We start from the raw sequence: 20,129 nt of genomic DNA on the forward strand, positions 1-20,129 counted from the left end.
TTTAAATTTGATTTTAATTGAAGGATAATTTCTTTAGAAGGTTGTGTATGTTTCTGCTGTACAATAACATGAATCAGTTGTAAGTATATGTATGTCCCCTCCCTCTTGAATCTCCCTCCCTCCCTCCATCCCACCCACCTAAGTCATCACAGAGCATTGAGCTTAGCTCCCTGGGTTATATAGCAGCTTCTTATTAGCTATTTTACACACGGTGGTGTGTATGTCTCAATGCTACTCTCTCAATTCGTCCCACCTGCTCCTTCCCCTGCTGTGCCCATGTCTGTTCTCTATGTCTGCATCTCTATTCCTGCCCTGTAAATAAGTTTATCAGTATTATTTTTCTAGATCATAATATATATGTGCGTTCATATACAATATTTATTTTTCTCTGACTTACTTCACTCTGTATAGCAGACTCTAGTTTCATCCACCTCAGTTCAACTGACTCAAATTCATTCCTTTTAAAGGCTGAATAATATTCCACCATGGCTTCCCTGATAGCTCAGTTGGTAAAGAATCTGCCTGCAATGCAAGAGACCCTGGTTTAATTCCTGGGTTGGGAAGATCTGCTGGAGCAGGGATAGGCTACCCACTCCAGTATTCTTGGGCTTCCCTTGTGGCTCAGCTGGTAAAGAATCCGCCTGCAATGCGGGAGACCTGGGTTCAATTCCTGGGTTGGGATGATCCCCTGGAGAAGGAATCGGCTACCCACTCCAGTATTCTGGCCTGGAGAATTCCATGGACTGTATAGTCCGTGGGGTCTCGAAGAGTCGGACACGACTGAGCGACTTTCACTTTTCCACCATATATCTGTACCACAACTTCTTTAACCCTTCATCTGTGGATGGACATGTAGGTTGCTGCCAAGTCCTGGCTAATGTACGTAGTGCTGCAATAAACACTGGGACACACGTGTCTTTTTGAATTGTGGTTTTCTTAGGGTACATGCCCAGTAGTGGGATTGCTGGGTCATATGGTAGTCTTTTTCTTTAACAATTTTCATTCATTCATTCAACAAGCCTATTTGCATCCATACTGTGTGTCAAGGAATCGTAGGGCTTAGAAATCAGTGAAGGGATGCAGACAATTAATAGGCAAAAACTACAAACCTTTTCTGAGTAAGTGCTATTTAGAGAATTAAGAGAATGAGTGGATCAAGTGGTCTTGAACTGAGTCATCAAGGAAGGCTCTCTGCTGGAGTGAGAACCCGGTGAAGAGAAATGGCCTCCTGTGAGAAGGGCATCCTTGGCTGAGTGTACGGCTTGGGCAGGGAACCTGGGCTCGGGACAGAAAGCAAGGGCTTTCTGCACTACCCGTCTCCCTCTGAAGTTTCCTTTTAACCACCAAATAACGTCTTGCATCTATCTCTACCGGTCAAGATTCTCTTCCTGCAAGATACATGTCAATTATGTGAAACCCTCCAGTTTTATAGAAAGGTTGACCCAACTGATTAAATTCTTAGTGATATAGTTCTATAACAGAACCCTCTCTTCCTTAATTCTGCACAATCTTGCACCATCTTATAATACAAAGCCTGGACCACTTTTACTGGGTACTTGCTCTCCTGCTCTGCCCTTTAGGGATATTATCTACTTTAGTTCTCACAGCAACCCCAAGTGGTAGGTACTATTATTATTATTCCCATTTTAGAGATGAGAAAGCCATGGCTTAGTATGAATTCTAGAAAGGCTTAGTAGTTAAGGGTTTTAGAATTTGTAGCCGTTAGGATTCAATTACTCAACTCTAAAGTCTTTTATTCGAGCATAAGCTTGTCAGGAGTACCCGGGTCTGACTCTCAGCTCCCTCACTCTTCACTAGCTGTATAGTAGTGGTGAAGGGTTTAACCTCGGTGCGCTTTGGCTTCATCTGTAAACTAATGGGGAACAGATGAGTTCATAGCCGCACAAGGCTTACAGCAGCGACTGGTCCTGTGCTATGTGGTAATAAGCACAGTGGCACCATGGGCTGTTCGAAACACTTCTGTATTATTGCCCGCAGTTGATAAAATACACAAAACCGAAGAGTCAAGTATGTGACTTATGTGCTGGTAGTTCTTGTACATGTTTTGATGAGAAAGGCAGGCAGATCACTTGGTTCAAAGTGTTATTTCTGTTATCCCTTAATACAGTATTTGAGTTGACTGTGTGAATAGCAATACGCATGAACTGCACTTCCTAACAGCTTGAATGTTTCACAGCTGAGACCTGACTATGTAACCGTATGATAGGAGACAATGGTATAGACCCTGCCTGTGCAAGTGTATAATGGGAGGCAATGGTACAGACCTTGACCATGTAGGTGTATAATAGGAGACAGTGTTATCATCAGTCATGAGCATCTTACCAGTTTTAGAGAATGCTTTTTTTTCTGTATTGCTTGTCAGGTCAATTAGACCTAATTTTTCTATCTTTCATTGCTATAAATAATTGAACCTGGGCTTAATATTTATTCACAGGGATACAGAAATTAATGATAAACTTCTGGAATCACTAAAGAGATGGGGAACCATGGTGTGAATGAGAAAAAGTGGCAAAGCTCTAGAAACTAGAACCGGTTTCCCTCTGACAGGGGCCCATTCCATCTGCTGTCAAGTACGTCTCCACCACCTGTGCTAGAATCAGCCAATGGTGGCTAAAACTGTAGATTCCTGGGTCCAACCCCAGACCCACCAGACTGTCTGGTGGTTGCCTAAGGAGTCTTACATTTAACTGCCCTCCAGCTGATTTATACGGAGTCTAAAGTTTGAGAAGTATCTGCCCAGTTTAAAGCATGAACATGTGACTGAGAACTCTCAGGATGTTTTGCAAGATGTTTTTAGGAAATGGGAAAAAGGGCATTAACTGAATGGCTGTGTGATAACTTAAGTTTTATGTGCCTGGCACTCCTTTCTCTCTTCCCCCTGAGTTCATGGAGGAGCTGGATGTCTTCTGTGGGTTAGCATTCCTCTCTGCGGAGCTGTTAGCGTGGAAAATGCCATTGTGTCTAATCATATTGCGTTCTCACAAGAGGTCAAATGTAGGGAGAACTCTTAAGTCTGTTTTATTCTCCCTTCTAAGCATCTTACACAATAATCTCATCTTCCGAAACCTGGCTACCCAAGTACCTTATTAGGAGAAAAGAATCAGAGGCTCTAGGTAATGAAATACAGATGATGCAAAGCCCCAATCTTTCAGAATTTTGCTCACCATTTTGACAAGCTTATTTATTTTGAATGGTTATTTAGAGGAAGTCTGACAGGTAGCATGTAGACAGTGGCAGGAAGTAACGTCAGAAAGGAGGATTTAGGAAATAAAAAAAAAACTACAAGACCGTGATAGGACTCTTTTATGTATAGACTGGCATGACAGAACATTTGGTATGCGTAGAAGCAAACACTTTTTATCTCAGTGTGTCCTGACCACATCACTATCTTATGGGACAGTGATCCACAGGTGTAAATGATGAGTCCTTAGGCATACTAACAGCAAAAGAAGTTTGTGGCTTGAAATATGCTCTGAAAATACTATAATTAAATATTTAAAATAACAAATCTCAATTTTCTTTTTAAGATACACATTGTTAATTATGCAATTATGTGAGAAACATGGCAACTAAAATGTCTTATTTCAGGTGGTTGCAGGTACTCGAAGTTTTAATGCAACAAGGAGTCAATATTACTATAGTGTGCCCTTTTCCCGTAGAACCACAAAAGAAAATTTCAAACACCACCAATGTATTTACCACTGATTTCTCAGTGATAAGTAAATATACATTTTAAGAGGAGGGTACTCTATTTTCATCAGCATGAAGGACTTTTGATAATAGTTGGTATGGAAATGAGAACTTCAGAAAATTAAGGACAGTGGAAGACCCAGTGGAGATGTCATCTATGTCTTTTATCCCCTCTGAGCAGCAGTCTCCATGGGAACATGTGTTCAGGCTGGGCGTGTTTACTGGAAGCAGATGTCACACCTTGCTTCCGGTCTGCAGTGTGGTAGCAGGTAGACAGAACATGGTGGGGACGCCAGGGTCACCTGTATGCAACAGGTGACTTTCCTTCTGTATGACTGGCAAAAAAGTGACAGGCTCTAATATTTTAGGATGAAGAGTGATTTGTAATTTATCATTCCTAGTAGGAAAACTAGAATTTCAATAGCTTGCTACTGGGTTTGTTTTTTCCTTCAAAATTTTCTCGTTGATATAGAAGCGTTTGAGAACTTTGGCACAGGAATGCGTCTGGACCCCCATCTGGCAGCTGGGTGACTGACCGCATTTGACACATTGGAATGCTTCATCTTTACGCACACACCAGCTGGAAACAGGTGTAGGAGATTCTTGTCTGGTCATTTCACTCCACAAAGTACACAGGATGCTTTGTGGGAATCTTGAGAAATATGGCTGTATACAGAACCCCCTTCTGGAGAACCCTAAGAAGCTAGTTCACCCTCCTGTGCACCCTAAGCTTAGGAGCCCCAAGGCAGCCCAGTGCACAGATGCCTGCAGGCAGCCTGACCAGCAGCAGGTCTGCTCAGACCCTGCAGCGCAGGCCAAGGTCTGCAGTTCCAAAGAGACTGTCTGCCCTGGGGAAAAACTGACAGGAGATATTAAACCCCTTCCCTCAAATAAAGTACCTTTTTGGTATAAGAATTTGTGTCATACAAACACTCATCTTTTGGCCAGAATAGCCCCGATTACCCCTGATTACCATCTACTTTGTTATAACTCACATTAGGTTTAGAAAGCAAACACGTACACAGGAAGTGTGTTTTAACCTGAAATAATTTTCTTGATACTTGAATTGCTTTCAGTGGGACATTTGCTTTAAACCACAAGATATCTCCGTCTGGATTATCAGAATACAAAATCCCTTCTCTCCCCACCCCCCACCCCAACCAAAACAAACAAAGGAACAAACGAACAAAACCCCAAACCCACAACTCAGCTTCAAATAAGCTTTGAAGAAATGAGACTCTAAATATTTACATATGAGTCAAGAAATAAATCACAAACTATTTACAAAAATACACAAGCTTATATGCATTAACAATTTACACCAGTTCACAAAAATATTAAAACATAAAAAAAACACTATATAAATTAAAGTTAAGAACTCAGAAGTATGAGCTAAGACTTCCTAGGATGCTTCTCTCATGCAGGTCATGGTTGAAAAATCAGATTTTGCTATCTTGGAATCTAAACTGTAAAACAACCATTTTTATTCTTTGAACACTAACAGCACTAATCAAAAAAGGAAAAAAAGACCCTCTGTGCACACCGACATTATCTTGCACACAGTTAAAATATACCATTCCTGACATTCCGTTAACACACAGTACTAAAAGTCACATGCCTCTAACCATTTGGAAGTAACTTTCTGACATACTTTTGCTTTCATGATTACTCCTTACACACACTGCTCAGACGATACTCTGCCAACATATTGGATGGGTGACTGATAAATGGACTTCGCAGGCTCCTTTTTTTTAAACTAAAGGGCGGATTTCAAATTTACACTGTATACATCTATTGCTGCTTCAGGTGTGGTAATGACCTAGTCTATCTCCGCTCACATTAATGGTCCCTCTTCTTTACAGGATCATTCCTAGCTATTTCAACCCGACCCTTTTAAAAAATGCTTTGCCATTATATAAATGTGCAGGCCTTGTCTTTGGGACCGTCCCAAGGACTTTCATGTTTTTAGAAGGGAACTGAAGATGGTGAGCTGTCGATAAGGCTCAGATGAAATCTACTGAAAGGAGGCGGCATCTCTGGGGCTGTCAGCAGAGTCCCTGACGAGACATCCAGGGAATATTTATTTCAATCAAACCAAGCTGTGGCATCAGAATTTTGCCAAAAAAGGATAAAATCTGGAGACATGGCTGTGAAAATACCAACAGAATTAAAATTCTGGGTTTCACAAGTAAGGCAGCTCCGTTTACTTGATCGTAGGCTCCATGTCAAAGAGTAAAAGTGCTGACACTTGGTTGCTCAATCTGCGACGTCATATACCAACAAGGTGGCTGTACTGAGGTAAGCTGGCTCGCGGTGACCTGCCGTCTACCCGCGATAACCAGGAAGGGAAGGATGCACGCGAAGCCCCTCAGGAACTCTGCACCCGAAGTTAAGGCTGCATCTACACTCGTGAGACAGCGCTAGACTGCAGAGTTCACGTTTCACACTTTCACCAGGAATTTGAGTCATTTTTCTGTATTCAAAATATGTACCTGATATTTCCAATCTCATAGGACATTAATAAAGTAACCGCTTTAAAGAATTAACCTTAGTGTTTATAAAATAGACCTTAGTTTCAGGAGTAAACAGTGTGTGTGACCAATCCACAGATATGAACACTGCACAGACTTCAGCCACATCTTTCTAGGCTCTCAGCTCCTAAAGCCATCTGTGTCTCGGGGCCACACCAGCTCCTCTCTCTAATCTCTGGGCTGCCTGTGAGAGCTCAGACGGCTTGTCTTCCTTCAAAGCGGCCATTGGTCGCCTACTGACAAAAAGATGGTAATGGTTGGAAAAAAAAAATTAGTGCTGTATATTCACCAAAGAGCAAATTCCTGCACGGAGCTCCTGATGTGTGTGCTAAAAGGAAGTATCCTATCAGGCTCCCTAGCACTGTGACTACAGACCAGGTGGGTCTGTACTGAGGCCTGAATTTCACAGACCTTTTCTATAATTTCAGGATTTCCTCCATGATCTTTATTGAATCTCTTCGATCAATTCCGGGGGAACAAAAGAACACCTAACAGAGTATTTCCACATATATTAATAAGTAAATGTGTTGCTCTTAAAACTTTATTTTCTTTTTCTAAATATAAACCCTTAAAATGCAATCACATGATTTTTTAGATTTAAAAAAACTGGCATGAATCCTAATCTTTATACAATTTCACAGCAATAATAGCAGCATCAATTTAGCCTCTTAAAAGATTTTTCTTTGCTCTAAATAAACGTTAGTTCCAAGTTTTAAAAAGCCAGAGCAGCAACCATCCAGGAAATGGAATGGAATTCTCCTAGTGTCTTCTACAAACTTGAGCATTTAAAACATGTGAATGTATAAAAATCAAGTATTATTAAGAGTTATGGAATGACATGATTATCTCAACTCGTTTTATAAATACAGGACTGCCTTCTGGTCTGGCGTTCGTGGTGGGGTGGGTTGAGAGAATGGAATGCAAACTTTCAAAAGAAAGTCCTGGGTATGGAACATGTTTAACATGTCTGCAGTGTTGTGAAGACTAAACCTGAAATGCTGGTGTGGATGGCAATTACAGTTCAGACTGCAATCACCCAGGGACAGAGGGAAGACACAACACGGTAATTCCTTGGGACCTTAAGGGTTGCTGCCCAGAATTCCAGCAGGTCAAATGGGCTGTGCTAAGTGTTATTGCAGGAACACTCAGTTTACTAACGGATAACAATAACCTGTAGCTACTGTAAGAATTCCCAGGACACCTGGTTTAGAAACTAATATGCAAATTTACAATCATGTGACATTATGTGTGTTTATCCAGGCAAACCATGCTGGTTTTTCATTGTTTTTTAAATGAGGGGGAAAAAAAAACTGCTTTAGGAAAACAAATAGTATGAAATGCTTCACTAGGATCACAATTTATCAAATACTATTGAGAAAAAAAAAGAACTGAAGACAGGCAGCAGCTTAGAACCACTGATGTAGTTTTCTGGTGCTAACGAAGGTCACAGACTTCCACCTAAGAAGTTTCTTTAATTGTAACTTCGAAACCCCTCTGCAGTGGGATAAGCCTGTTCACTGAAGTGTGTGGAGCAACCAGGAGAAGAGCATGGTTCAGCCTGGATCTAATGGGTCTGACATTTTGTAATGACTATTAAATGCTTATTCCTTTTTGGGGGTTATAATTTGTTAAATATCCAATAATAGTCTTATGTGAAGGCTCAGGGAGAAGTTTCTCCCCACTCTAATTTAATACACAGCCCCTTCTAAGACAGGGGGTATGACCTGACAAAGAAAACAGGTGACCCTCTGGGCAAGGCCGTGGCTACTGGGAAAGCAAGTGGGGACAGGACAGGACAGGGCACATAAGACCTTCAAGAAGTGAGTGTCAGCTGCTCTGAAGGACGCAGCAAACGCTAGGAAGGACGAGGTCAAACTCAAATTCCATTAAAGGCAGTCCTCAGGCTCTTACAAATCAGCCCTATGTGGCAAGTACGGTCTGTAACAAATTACTAGATTTTCAACACAGTGCTTCACAATCGTTCAAATCTTTAAATGACAAAAATGACAACAGTCTGTAGGTGGAAGAGGTGGTGATGAAGCTGGGAAGAGGGAAAAAGATGGTGATTTTTCTTCTTATTTTTTTAATGTGGTGGTTGGGGGGGCGGTTTGTAGCTTTTTTTTTTTTTGGTTACTGAAAAAAATAGAACAGTCCACTGTCCAGCAGAGGCTGCGTCAACTCTATTGCTCCCGGGGCTCATTCTGCATGGACCTGCGTTTCAGGAGGCTGCAAGGCCAGCTCTGTGGGCAGGAAGGCGCCCTGCCCCAGAGCTGTGGCGTATGTCCTGCTCTGGGGATGGGGGAAGCCGGGGGGCATGTACGGGCCCATTGCTGCTGCTCCGAAGCCCCCTCGCTGGTGCTGGGGCGGGGAGTGGTAGCCCTCCAGGTTATCGTACTGCGGCCCGGCAGTCCCCCGGCCCGGGCGCTTGCCGTGGGTGTGGTAGTGGTACAGCACGCCGGGGTCCCTGTCCGCGCTCTGAGGGTGGTGCAGTTTGAGGCTGTGACTCCTCTCTGGCTTAGGGGGCGGGAGCGCGGACTGCGACAGGTGCTCCTCCTCCTTGTAGCAGTCTCTGGGGTGCTTCTCTGCAGCCGGAGGCTGCCGGGCCCGGGGCCGCTCCAGCTCCTTGGGGAGCCGCACCTCTTTGTGGCTCGGTCTTAAAGACTCCGGCCCTGACGGCACGTATTTCCCTCCAGAGTTAAGGTAGCTGACAGGCTCGGCAGGGTCTGGAAGCCCTTTGGGCCCGTAGTCTAGCGGGCCAGCTCCCTGGGGGAAAGGGGGCCCGTTCTTCGGGTCACACAGCTGCCTATGGCTTGCTTCCTGATGCGGCCTATGCTCGGGGAGGCTGCAGCCCGCGTCGTGCAGCTTTCGGTTCCTGATGCTGCTCTGCTTCTGGGGGAGGCACGGCTTCTCCGGCTGCCCATTGCCGTACCCGCCCTGGTGGTGGGGTGCGCGCTCCAGCTCTGGCTCTGCGTGCTTCCGGTAGAAGCGGTCCTCCCCCTCGGGGCTCAGGGCCTTGGCTGGGTGCCACCCCTCCTTGCCCTCGGCCACCGAGAGGAGTCCAGTTTTCCCAGGATCCGACTTGCTGCGCAAGTGGATGACATAGATGCCGCCCAGGTCGTCCGGTGCGCCGGCCGGGCTCATGTTGTCGTACTGGGACACGACGGGCCCCTTGGCCTTCTGCCGCGCACGGCTCTCCCTGCGGATGGACTGCAGGCGGTATTTCTCCAGGTCCTCCAGGTCCCACGAGGCATATCCGTGCTTCGCGTCGGCCACCGGGGGCATGTGGACCACGTTGTGGTCATTGGCCGGGAAGTAGCTGGCCACGCTGGGCCGGGGGCGCGAGGCCGCACCCCCGGCGAACGCGTACACATTCTTGCCCTGCAGCCGCGGGGCGAGGAAGGCCAGGTCGCGGCCGGGCAGGCGGTGCAGGGGCCGCAGCTGCACCGTGCCGTAGGCGTCCACGTCGCACAGAGCGCCGTCGGGGCTGTAGTAGGAACCGGCCGAGCTGGCGTAGGGGCTGTACCGGTAGTGCACCCGGCCATTCTCGAAGTAAGGCTGCAGCTGAGTGACGTGGTAGTCCGAGCGGGCCTGGGATGACTGATATGGCTTATACTGGTACAGGGGTCGTGGGCAGTAGGCGGGCTCCTCATCTGGGGGCACCTCTGTCCTAGAGATGGGGACAGAGCGGATCATGGAGGACGGAGGCACGTGCAGAGACTGCACCCGGCGGATGGTGGGGTACGGCGGCATGTCCTCGGGGTAGCAGCCACCCCTGACGGACGAGCTCAGTGAGGACACATACTCTGCCCGGCTACACAGCTTCGGGTGGTGTCCAGACACGCTTCTCCCCGGGGCCACGTACGTGTTGTACCGGGGGCCTGTGGAGGCTGGTGGCTCCGACCTGGATGCATACACTGGGTGTGGCTCTGCTTTCCCGTGATGGGGTGGCACGCTCTGGGGGCGGAACTGGCAGTTTGGGGTCATACTGAAATGCAGACAGCTTTCTGGACCGAAGGGCTCCGTGGTGAGGTCGGGCCTGGCGAACGTGGGGTAAGCAGTCTTAAGAGGGCCGTGCTTGGCTTGTGGGACAGGGAGGGGCAAAGGCAAGGCCTCTTCCGCGGAGGCAGCGGCAACGAAGGAGTGGTACCCGGCGCTGCCCGCCCCGTCGGCGCTGCCCGAGTGGAGGGCCGCGGCCAGTCTGCTCTCCATGGTCCTGGCGGGGGGCGCCGGGGTGGGGAAGCCACAGGAAGCGTGCGCGGGCACAGACTCGGCGCGCAGGTGCAGCGCGGGTGCCCTGGCGCCTTCCCGCACCTTTTCAGGAAGGACGGGCTGGGGAGCTGGAGCGGAGGCTGGGCACTGTGCAGCGGCCCCGCCATCCCCAACCAGGACAGGTGCAGGGTCACCCATGCCCCTGGGTTCAGGCGGCCTCTCCGGAGCCGGAACTGCTCCTTGAACCTGTTGAAAGATGATAGTACTGTGAGTGTTTTTTAATGCTTCTCTCTACGGAATCAAACATTACTGAATTCATAACTCACAAGCTGAGGCCATGTGGGCAGCAGCTGGAAATTTCCCAAGCTTTGCAGAGGTGCTGGACAGGGCAGAGGCCTACCTGTCCCTACAGTCAGGAAAAGAAGGCAGGCCTGTTTGGCCACCTGGTGTGGCAGCCAGCCCATCTTTGGAGAGCTGTTCTCATTTAGGATGGGTTTTCAAGAGATGGAGTGGACCATGACAGATCTGATTTGCTTAAAAGACCACTAGGCTTGAAACCACATGCCCGGTTTATCTGTGCAGCTCAGTCTCAACACCAAGAACATTCTGTTAAACAAGCAGTGCTAATTCTACCTGAAGAGTGTTTTGAAGTGACACCCACTACCCAGTGGGCAGTTTTCAGCCCCCAGGCCAGGGAGGGACAGGAAGGGACATGTCCAGGTGGCGTTCAACACAGCCTCCGCCTCTCCCTCCCACTCCAGTGTGTCTGTGGCATCAGAGGACAAACATGGTTCTCACTGCAAGGCTGCACACATACTGCCCTTGACAAACAAGTGGCTGGAAATAGCATCTTCCATAGAGGACTAGATAGTGAAGTCCTTTTAGTCCAAGGCGACGACAAAAAAACTTCACAGTCTGCATATAACATTCTCTCATCAAAATAGGTGCTTGACTATTTAACAATCTGATGGCTAATGCTGAAAAAACAAAAAGTCCTAAGACGCTGTCATTTCTGATATTTCTAGAAAGTTGGTAAGACATAAAGTCTTCCAAATGTCCTGAGACTACAGCACTTTGGTCATGCACATGTGAAAACCTGGCAGAGATGGTTGGACAACTTGCCCAGAGTCACACTGAGTCAGTGAGGGAGCTGGGAAAACCCCACAACTCTGACAGCCAATGGCCAGGTGGACTCCTGAGCTTATAATCTCTTTGTAGAGGGAGAGGGTATAGTTAAACCACAGCCATGGAGAAGCTGCTCCTTTTTCAGAGAAAAGCCAGCATCAAGATAAAGGCAGATCCCAATCTCAACCAGGAAGTGTTTCATGGAAATAGGCCATAGGACTTAAAAAGAGATGTCAGATCTCACTCATAGTAACGGCACACACTGATGGAGAGTGGCACACCTTTGGAAAAACACTGCATGCCAATGACCCGCCCCACTTCTTACCTTATGGGGATTGGTTAGTCCTATACTGGCTGTGGTCTGTACCTGCCCCAGGACTGGGGGCTGCTCTGCAGGTCTCTGGGAAGGAGGTAGGGGTAGGGGACGGCTGGATCTTTGAGCACGCTGAAGGGTGGCGGTTACATACTCCACTGCGCTGGGCTGTTCCGCCACGTCCCAGCTGGCTTCGCTGGCACTTGCTATGGCCGCTGCTGGAGCATGCGTCATGTATGCCAGGGGGGCTGTGCTGGTGTTCTCTTCAGGGGACTCGGAAGGAGGGCAGATTTTGTCCCGAGGCAAATGAGAAGGGGCAGGACTTCTGTCTGGAAGTTCTGAAGGGTGATGGGGCTTATCCATGCTTGCACCAAGGTAAGAAGGAGGCTCATCTCCACTGTAGAAATGGAGCTGATCGTGGTCCACAAAGGAGACGGTCGGCACACTGGTCTTCCCAGACTGGTCTTCAGGGAAAGTGATGAGATCATCAGACTTTGAGTCTGTCAAGGGAACGGAAGTGACTCTGGCCTTCTCTGGGTCCCCAGATAAATAGATTCGATGTGGCTGATCGCCTGGTAAGTCTGCTGGGGGGGACTGCCCTGTGGAGTCAGTGGTGCTGGAATGGGTATAGTCCCCGGCAGCTGCTGTGTCTGGCACTGGCTGGTCACCATGCCCAGGGCCCTTGTTCTGGAGGTGGGGCTGCTCTGCTGGCCTGTCGGTTTGGAAATAGGCTTTCTCGAGAGTAACGCTAGAGTAGGGAGCAGGCGGTCTGTCCTCGGCTGCAGCCACCGCCGCGTCCCCACAGTGTGCACAGGCAGCCGGGGATGTGCCTGGTCTCTTCAGTGGCTGGGTGGAGGCCTGCTGTGCAGACTCTGCCAACGCCAGCGCCAGCAGGCGTGCCGCGTTTTTCGGAGGCGGTGGCGGTGGGATAAGAGAGACTGAGCTTACAGGAACGGAATCCTGAGGGGGGTCATGTGTGTCTGCTCCTGGGGGGAAATTAGGAAAAAAGAAAGTGAAAAGGTAGCTTGTGTTATCCTACATGGAAAGCCAAACATTCCCCTATTTGATCACTAAAAAAAAAAAAAGTGCCTTCCGTATTTCAAAATGGCCATCCGCAATCTTCTATCCCACATGCAAACACTGCAGAAAACACATCTGGTTCAGAAGGAAAACTAAACCAGAGTGTTTAAGACTGCAATCTCCTCCTGGGTTGCTACAGAGATGGGCGAGGCAGGGAGCCAGTCCCTCATCCGGCTCAGGAAAGATTGCTTAGAAAACAAGCTTCAAGTGCTTGCAGAATGTTATTAAGAATACTTTTTACATTTGATGGTGTAGGCTGGCTAGTTAATGTGTAAGGCTATAATACAGATAATTTTATCAGAAGAGAAAACAGAATCAAGAGCTATGAAGCTGTGCAAAAATTATCCAGGAATTCTGATTGGACAAGGGGACTTTATCAAGATCTGAAGTAGGACCGCTGGCCCTTTGGGGGATGTTTTGGTTGACTTTAATTTAGGGCTTTGAGCCATCAGCACCACCTAGAAAAAACATTCTCTTTGATAAAAGGCTAGCTGTGGAGTAAACTTCTCTCCTAAAAGGCACAGTTGGTGGAAGATCCCTCTTAGCTTAAAGCAAGAATGGAGGAAAACAAATGGTACCTGTCTGAGTCTGTCCAGAAGGCACAGCCTTACTCTGACTGCTTGAGGCAGGCTCCTCCTTCCCTGGTGAGCCTACGTCTGCGGCAGCCCCCTGGTCCGGGGGCTGGGCTTCACACTCACACCCTTCCTGGGCCTCTCTCTCGTTTGCTTTTCTCTTTACTACCTGGGTGGGGGATCTATTTATGACATCACTTTCTTCGCTACTTTTGTTCCAGGCTGCAGAAGGTGCGTTCTGAGCTGCCGTGGTTGCGACGGGGCTGATGACTTCTGACACCCGGGCGGGAAGGGTCACTGAAATGGGCTCGGATATGTTCAGAGAGGGTGATTTGCTTATCTTCCGTCCGATCTTTGGAGAGAAAGCATAGACAACCTTTTCGGTGAACGAGGATGGCTTCGATGCTTTCTCTTCAGTGGGGCTCAAGTCCAGGGTGAAGAATGGACTCAGCTTCTCCTGAAGAGGAGACACAGGTTCAGAACTTGCAGTGCTTCCTGGAGTCTGTGACTGGCTACCGCCTGTTTCCATATCCTTCTTATCGGTACTCTGTTTATCCTTGGAGTAGCCCAAGGAGTCTAAGAAGGAAGCCCCGCTCTCCAGACATTCTGATTCAGGCTTAGGAGGACTGCACTGAAATGACATCGGATCAAAATCCAGGCTGGCTACTCCGATGTCTGGTGGGCTCAAGTCAACGTCCTCAGCCGAGTGCGGAGACACGAGAGCTGGAATGTGCAACAGCCCGACTTCCTCCTCGCTTCCGTTGTCGTGGGGCAGGTTGTCATAGGAGTTGCAGCGGTTCCCCAGCATCTCGCCATTAAACGAGGCGCTCAGGGCATCACTGCTAGATCTGGGTCTTCTGGGTCGGAACAGCTTGGAGTCACCTGGCAAAAATGGGTAGCAGTGTCAGAATATGAATGTCCCAGGACACACAGTGCCCTATGAGTCAGCTACTTAGTACAGCAGAGATGCGCTACATACAGGAAGGAAACGCAACCGTCTCTTGGGGAGCACAGATGGAACCCCCAAAGCAAACGCTCAATAACAGATTCACTTGGTACCATTGGAGGCAGGATGCACTGGATGGTTTCCACAAGAAAGAGGACTCGGAACTCTTAGATTCTATTACTATTGCAACATGGACTCTTGTGACTTTGGGCAAGTTTTTCACTTCTTTTTGTCTTGTTTTATCACTGACTTCACACATGACTTGTGAGGTACAACTACTCACTTTAAACGGTACTTCAGATAGACAATGGAAAGAGGGCCTTTTTTTTTTTTGGCTTTATTCTTTTGTTTTTGTGGGGAAATATCCTCATACCCAAAACTGAACTTCTCAAAAAAAGTATTTATATTTAGTAAAGTATAATTTTATATTTAGTAATATATCCCTTTCAGATATTTAAAAATAATTTTATTTTTTTTCTTCAACAAGAACAGGCTTTAAGCTTGTCAGGCAGAAGCCTTAAGAGTGGTGATAGTATTACCTTATTTTATGATATTACTAAACATCCAACTGGTAAGAGAAGTCCTCTATCTCATTCTCATTATTCTGTTACAGTGATGAGCCATAGTGACGAAGTACCATAAAGAGACATTGTCTTAACACAAATACATCCACTAATGTGTTGACCACTTATAAAATTAATCCCTACTCAAATTTTATTTTCACCTTACTATAAGCACTTAGCCAGTCCACTGCACTATTTTGAGAACCACTCTCAACTGCAGTGAAATGGAAAATCCCGGAAAATCAGGAAGATGGCAGACACCCCACTGACATGAAAGGCAGGGATTTGTTGAATCCCAAGTACAGCCATGGGTCAATGAGGACCTGGCAGTTAGAAGTTATAAATGAGGATGAGAAAGTTGACCAGGAGGAGGACACCTCCGGAACTTCAGAAGAGCACAATTTGAAAACCAACGGATTAAGAGAAGTGGAGGAAATCAATGCAGCTGTCAATCATTTCTGCAACAAAGCCTTCTTCCCTATCCCCCCCCACAATCCAGTCTTGATGTGGGGAAGTCCTATCTGCTGCTACCTGTTTTTGTCAAAGAAGTTCTGCCTCCTTCCAGGTCAGCACCGATGTAACCTTTGTTCATTCTGGAAGTTAGTACAGAACTGCAACTGTAACCCGACTTACACTAAATGGAAGCTTAAAAAGTTATTTTCAACATTGTTAGTTTTGTCCAAGTTGCAATCAAATCTTTTTGTACTATTAACCATAACATGTTGGTCCCCATTTTAAGCAGATTCACTTTCAGTTGCCTTCTCCTGGTAGAAAATCATCCTCAGATAATGAGGGCTATCTCTAACCAGTGATATATGAGATTTAAAGTTACGTTAAATTTGCAAGACAAAAGGTCACTGATCTGAACATCAATACTGCTTAATTTCATACTCTGTGACAAGCACTGTGCTCTCATTTTGAAATTTAAAGAAACACTATTAAAACCATCTTTTTTGGGCATTAATAAATATAAATGGTTAACTTAAAACACTTCACCTACTTTTACGTAAATTGAATCACAATCATGTCAAAAGTGAAGAAATTAAAGACTAGTACCATATTAAAGCATCAATGGACAATACTAAGTAGATACCAGTATTTTGAGGCTTCCCTGGTGCTCAGTGGTTAAGAACCTGTCTGCTAATACAGGACACATGAGTTCGATCCTTGGGTCAGGAAGATCCCCTGGAGAAGGAAATGAAAACCCACTCCAGTATTCTTGCCTGGGAAAGCCCATGGACAGAGGAGCCTGATGGACTACAGTCCATGGGGTTGCAAAAAGTTGGACATGACGTAGTGACTGAACAACAACAACTAGTATTTTTAGGAAATTATAATCTACAGCCTATTTATTAAGCAGTATATCTTTTAATGAAATATATTCTAGAATAAAACAACTGATGCTTTAGTCTTACCATCAGCTGCATGGAGAGAAGTAAGAGACTCTTCACTTTTAGCTGAGCGGAGGGTGCCTTCTGCCCTGCCACCTGCAGAATCAAAACCAAACAACGTGGTGTTTTATTCACTCTTACATATGCAGTGAAACGGGACAGTGTTTTTCTGTACATGTATTTAAACTTTCAAGAATGATTAGATTTTTACAACTGTATTCAATTTTGCATTTTATATAATGTGTTGTACTCATCTCAAGTGGTTTCCTATGTGAAAAATCTCTTTTCTAGAAAAATAATAAACTTCAGAATAGAGATGAATTTTAAAACTTGCTTTTATATTTCCTGAAGACTGGTATATCTTGAGATGATCTTGTACTGAATTTAGAGTGAGCCCTAAATCCAATGACTGGTATCCTTTTAACAAGAGAAGCTGCAGAGAGACAGAGGAGAAGCCATGTGAAGACAGAGCAGAGACTGGAGTGGTACCACCACCAGCCAGGAACACAGGTGTCCCCAAAGCTGGGAGAGGCCAGGAAGGATTCTCTGGATCCTTCAGAGGGAACATGGCCCTCTGACACCTGGATTTCAGTTTTTAGCCTCCAGAACTGTGAGGAAATGAATTCCTGTTGTTTTCAGCCAATCTGTCTCAGTTGGTGACAATTTGCTATGGTAGCCCTAGGAAACTAACAGAGGTCATTTAATTAATTACAAGTGTTGAATTTATTTGTGAAATATCCTCATCCTCTTTCAATCTCTTAGCAGAGCTCAATGCTGCTGACATTTCCCTATAAAGCCCTTCCTTCATGAATACTCATTGGAAGGACTGATGCTAAAGCTGAAGCTCCAGTACTCTGGCCACCTGACGTGAAGAGCCGACTCACTGGAAAAGATCCTGCTGCTGGGAAAGACTGATGGCACAAGGAAAAGGGGATCACAGAGGATGAGATGGTCGGATGGTATCACCGACTCAATGCACATGAGTTTGAACAAACTCTGGGAGATGGTGAAGGACAGGGAAGCCTGGCTTGCTGCAGTCCACGCCAACATGCAGTCCATGGGGTCGCAAAGAGTCGAATACGACTTAGTGACTGCACAACAACCACCGTGTCTTCTGTCCCTGCTGAGGGACCATTTCTTCTCACTCTCCTTCGTGATAGCTCTGCTTCCTCCACCCTCTAAACACTGCTTTTCTCCAGGATTCAGCCTCCAACCTACTTCTCTCACTCAGCAGGCTCTCCTTTGGCCATAAAAAAATATCCCTAGGGTTCTCACCCTTGGTTTGCTGACGAGTTTCAAATCTGTATTTCCAGTCAGATTAAAGTCCTTTATTGAATTCCAGGTCCTTAGTACTCATTATCTTTTGGGCAGGTCCAACTCACTACGTCCAAAATTAACACGTCATTTTTCTTCCCAAACTCACTACTCTCTTCAGTGATGACAGCCACTCCCTGACCATTTAATCAACACCTGACAATTACCTTTCGCATCTTTCTCAACCATTTTTCTGCCCACCCTGTTGATTCTGCCTCATAAATACCTCTCAAATCTATTTCCCACTCCCACAGCCACTGCTTATTGCAGATGCTCTTCGTTTCCTGCCTGCACAGCTATAACTGTCTCCTGACTTACTGTCCAGACTCCAGGCTTACCCTCTTCCTGGACATTACCCACATTGCTGCCAAAGTCATTCTTCTTAAACCCAAACCTGATCATGTTACATGCTGCAGCTATTCGGTGATACCCAAGGAATGCAGGACAAAACCACACCCCAGGCAAGCACCTTGGGCCCCTGAGAACTGAACCCCTGTGCGTACCATCCCACCCGAACATTCTTCATGCTTCCTGCTCCACACGCCAACACACACTCTGCTACCACTTCCCGAAACACCTTTCTCGGTCCCTTGTTGGTCAGGTGAATCCCTACTTATCCTTCAAAACCCGAGTCACAGGTTCTATTTCCTGACCACCCACCTCTCTCCCATAGGAATTGACCACTCCTGCCATAAATGCCTCACATAAGCCTCAATTTCAATAGCTATGATTCTGCATGAAATTTATTTTCTTACACGCGTATGTCCCAAGTAAGACATGAAGGTTGGGAGCAGTGTCTTAATTTTCTTTTCTTTCTGTAGAGGCTGCTATCAAAATATCTAGCCCATACTTAGTACATGACTGCAAAATGAAAGAATGATGAATTAAATGAGTCAAACACTGTATTTCTAGCATTGCCTGAGAAGTAAGCACTAACAGATTCAGAACCTGTTAATAGCAGTAGATTTAAATGATTTTTAAAAGAGCAGTACTTTCAAAAACACAGAAATGGATTTATCTATCCAGTAAGATACTCTCACTTCAACGTATCATCTAGGAAAAAGACACCTTTCTTTGGTTATAAGATTTAAAACTCTGACAGACATGTCAAAACCTGATTTTGTCATTTTGTGAAAAATCTGTAAATATGTAAGATTAATAAGTTTAAATACCACAGCAGTTACTTTTTATTACCAACCATATACAAACTATATTACAAGTATGTTATGAATTTTTAAACACACTGACCCTATATATAATCTGTATAGTTCAAAGAAACTGGGAACTTCTATGCACTTATATATACTATGTATCTGGGGATAAAGCACTGGTAGAAGACAGTTCACACAAAACAGCACAAGGACACACACTGTTGGCGCCTGTGACAACAGCGTGCTGAGTGTATGTCCTGGTAAGAGAAGAGCTGTGTGCCAGGACGGGAGGTGCAGCCCCCATGCAGCCGCTCCTGGGCGCAGAGGGAAGGGAAGGCGTGAACACTCACCTTTCAGAGCCATGGCTTTCATCTCGGAGGGCTCACTCTCATTACGCTGCAACTTCCGTTTAGAAACAGAGGACGATTTCCCCAAGTTGAAAAAGGAACGCCAGCTCCCCACGGGAGATTTTTTCATTTTATTTTGAGGCCTCCTCCTAGGAGAGAGAAAATGGTCCGCATTAAGGCATCCAAGAGGCTACCTTTACTCACTGAAGATGAACAAATGACGGAAAGAGGCAAGCAGCCTGCAGAGGCGCGGCGGACACAGGCAACACCCGCCTTCCACAGAGCGCGCGCCGCACAGTACGCCGAGCGCCGCTGAAGCAGGAAATGGAGATTAAATGCACGCGTGTTAACAGTTGTAATTAGTCTCACAAAGATAACTTAACCAGATTTTCATATTGAGAGCTAATCTCACTATCTGTGAAAAAAGTGAGAATAAGACATATTTAGGAAGAGGAAATACTAAATCTCCAAAAATAAAATAGAGTTGAAGAAAATGATTCTAGGTGTGTGTAAAGAGAATTAAGCCCCAAAATAAGCAAAGCACTAAGAAAAGTAACTAATATATACTGAATGCCAGGCACTGTGCTAACTGGTATACACGGTATCTCATTTAAGTTATATAAAACCATTTGAGGTAGGTACTATTATTATCATTTTAAGTACTATTATCATTGTACAGCTGAGGAAGTAAGAAGAAGAAGTTTAATGTTGTAAAACTAGTAAATGATGGAGTCAAGGTTGGAACCCAGGTCCACCCAGCGTCGACACTCTTGATTACTATTCTATAAAGAGGTTTTTGAGGAAATTATAGAGTAAAAAATTCAAGAAGCTGAAGACAAACTCAGAATGACAAAGTAAAAGAGTATTTCAGTTGAC

At 45.9% G+C, this 20,129-nt stretch overlaps 1 protein-coding gene across 6 annotated transcripts in view; it reads right to left on the minus strand.

Moving 5' to 3' along the window:
- Positions 1–4,740: 4,740 nt before the first annotated feature.
- The window catches only part of ARHGAP32 (Rho GTPase activating protein 32), a 205,655-nt gene continuing 190,266 nt past the window's right edge, over positions 4,741–20,129 (minus strand). For all 6 annotated transcript variants that reach the window (XM_070782649.1, XM_070782652.1, XM_070782653.1 and 3 more), the window contains 5 exons: positions 19,257–19,402; positions 16,466–16,537; positions 13,548–14,423; positions 11,902–12,875; positions 4,741–10,697 (listed from right to left, as the gene is read on the minus strand). In XM_070782649.1, coding sequence (XP_070638750.1) covers positions 8,439–10,697; positions 11,902–12,875; positions 13,548–14,423; positions 16,466–16,537; positions 19,257–19,402 — 4,327 coding nt within the window. In that variant the 3' untranslated portion in view covers positions 4,741–8,438. The remainder of the gene's footprint in view (positions 10,698–11,901; positions 12,876–13,547; positions 14,424–16,465; positions 16,538–19,256; positions 19,403–20,129) is intronic.

Source organism: Bos indicus, chromosome 29 (assembly GCF_029378745.1).
Source record: "Bos indicus isolate NIAB-ARS_2022 breed Sahiwal x Tharparkar chromosome 29, NIAB-ARS_B.indTharparkar_mat_pri_1.0, whole genome shotgun sequence".
NCBI lineage: Eukaryota > Metazoa > Chordata > Mammalia > Artiodactyla > Bovidae > Bos > Bos indicus.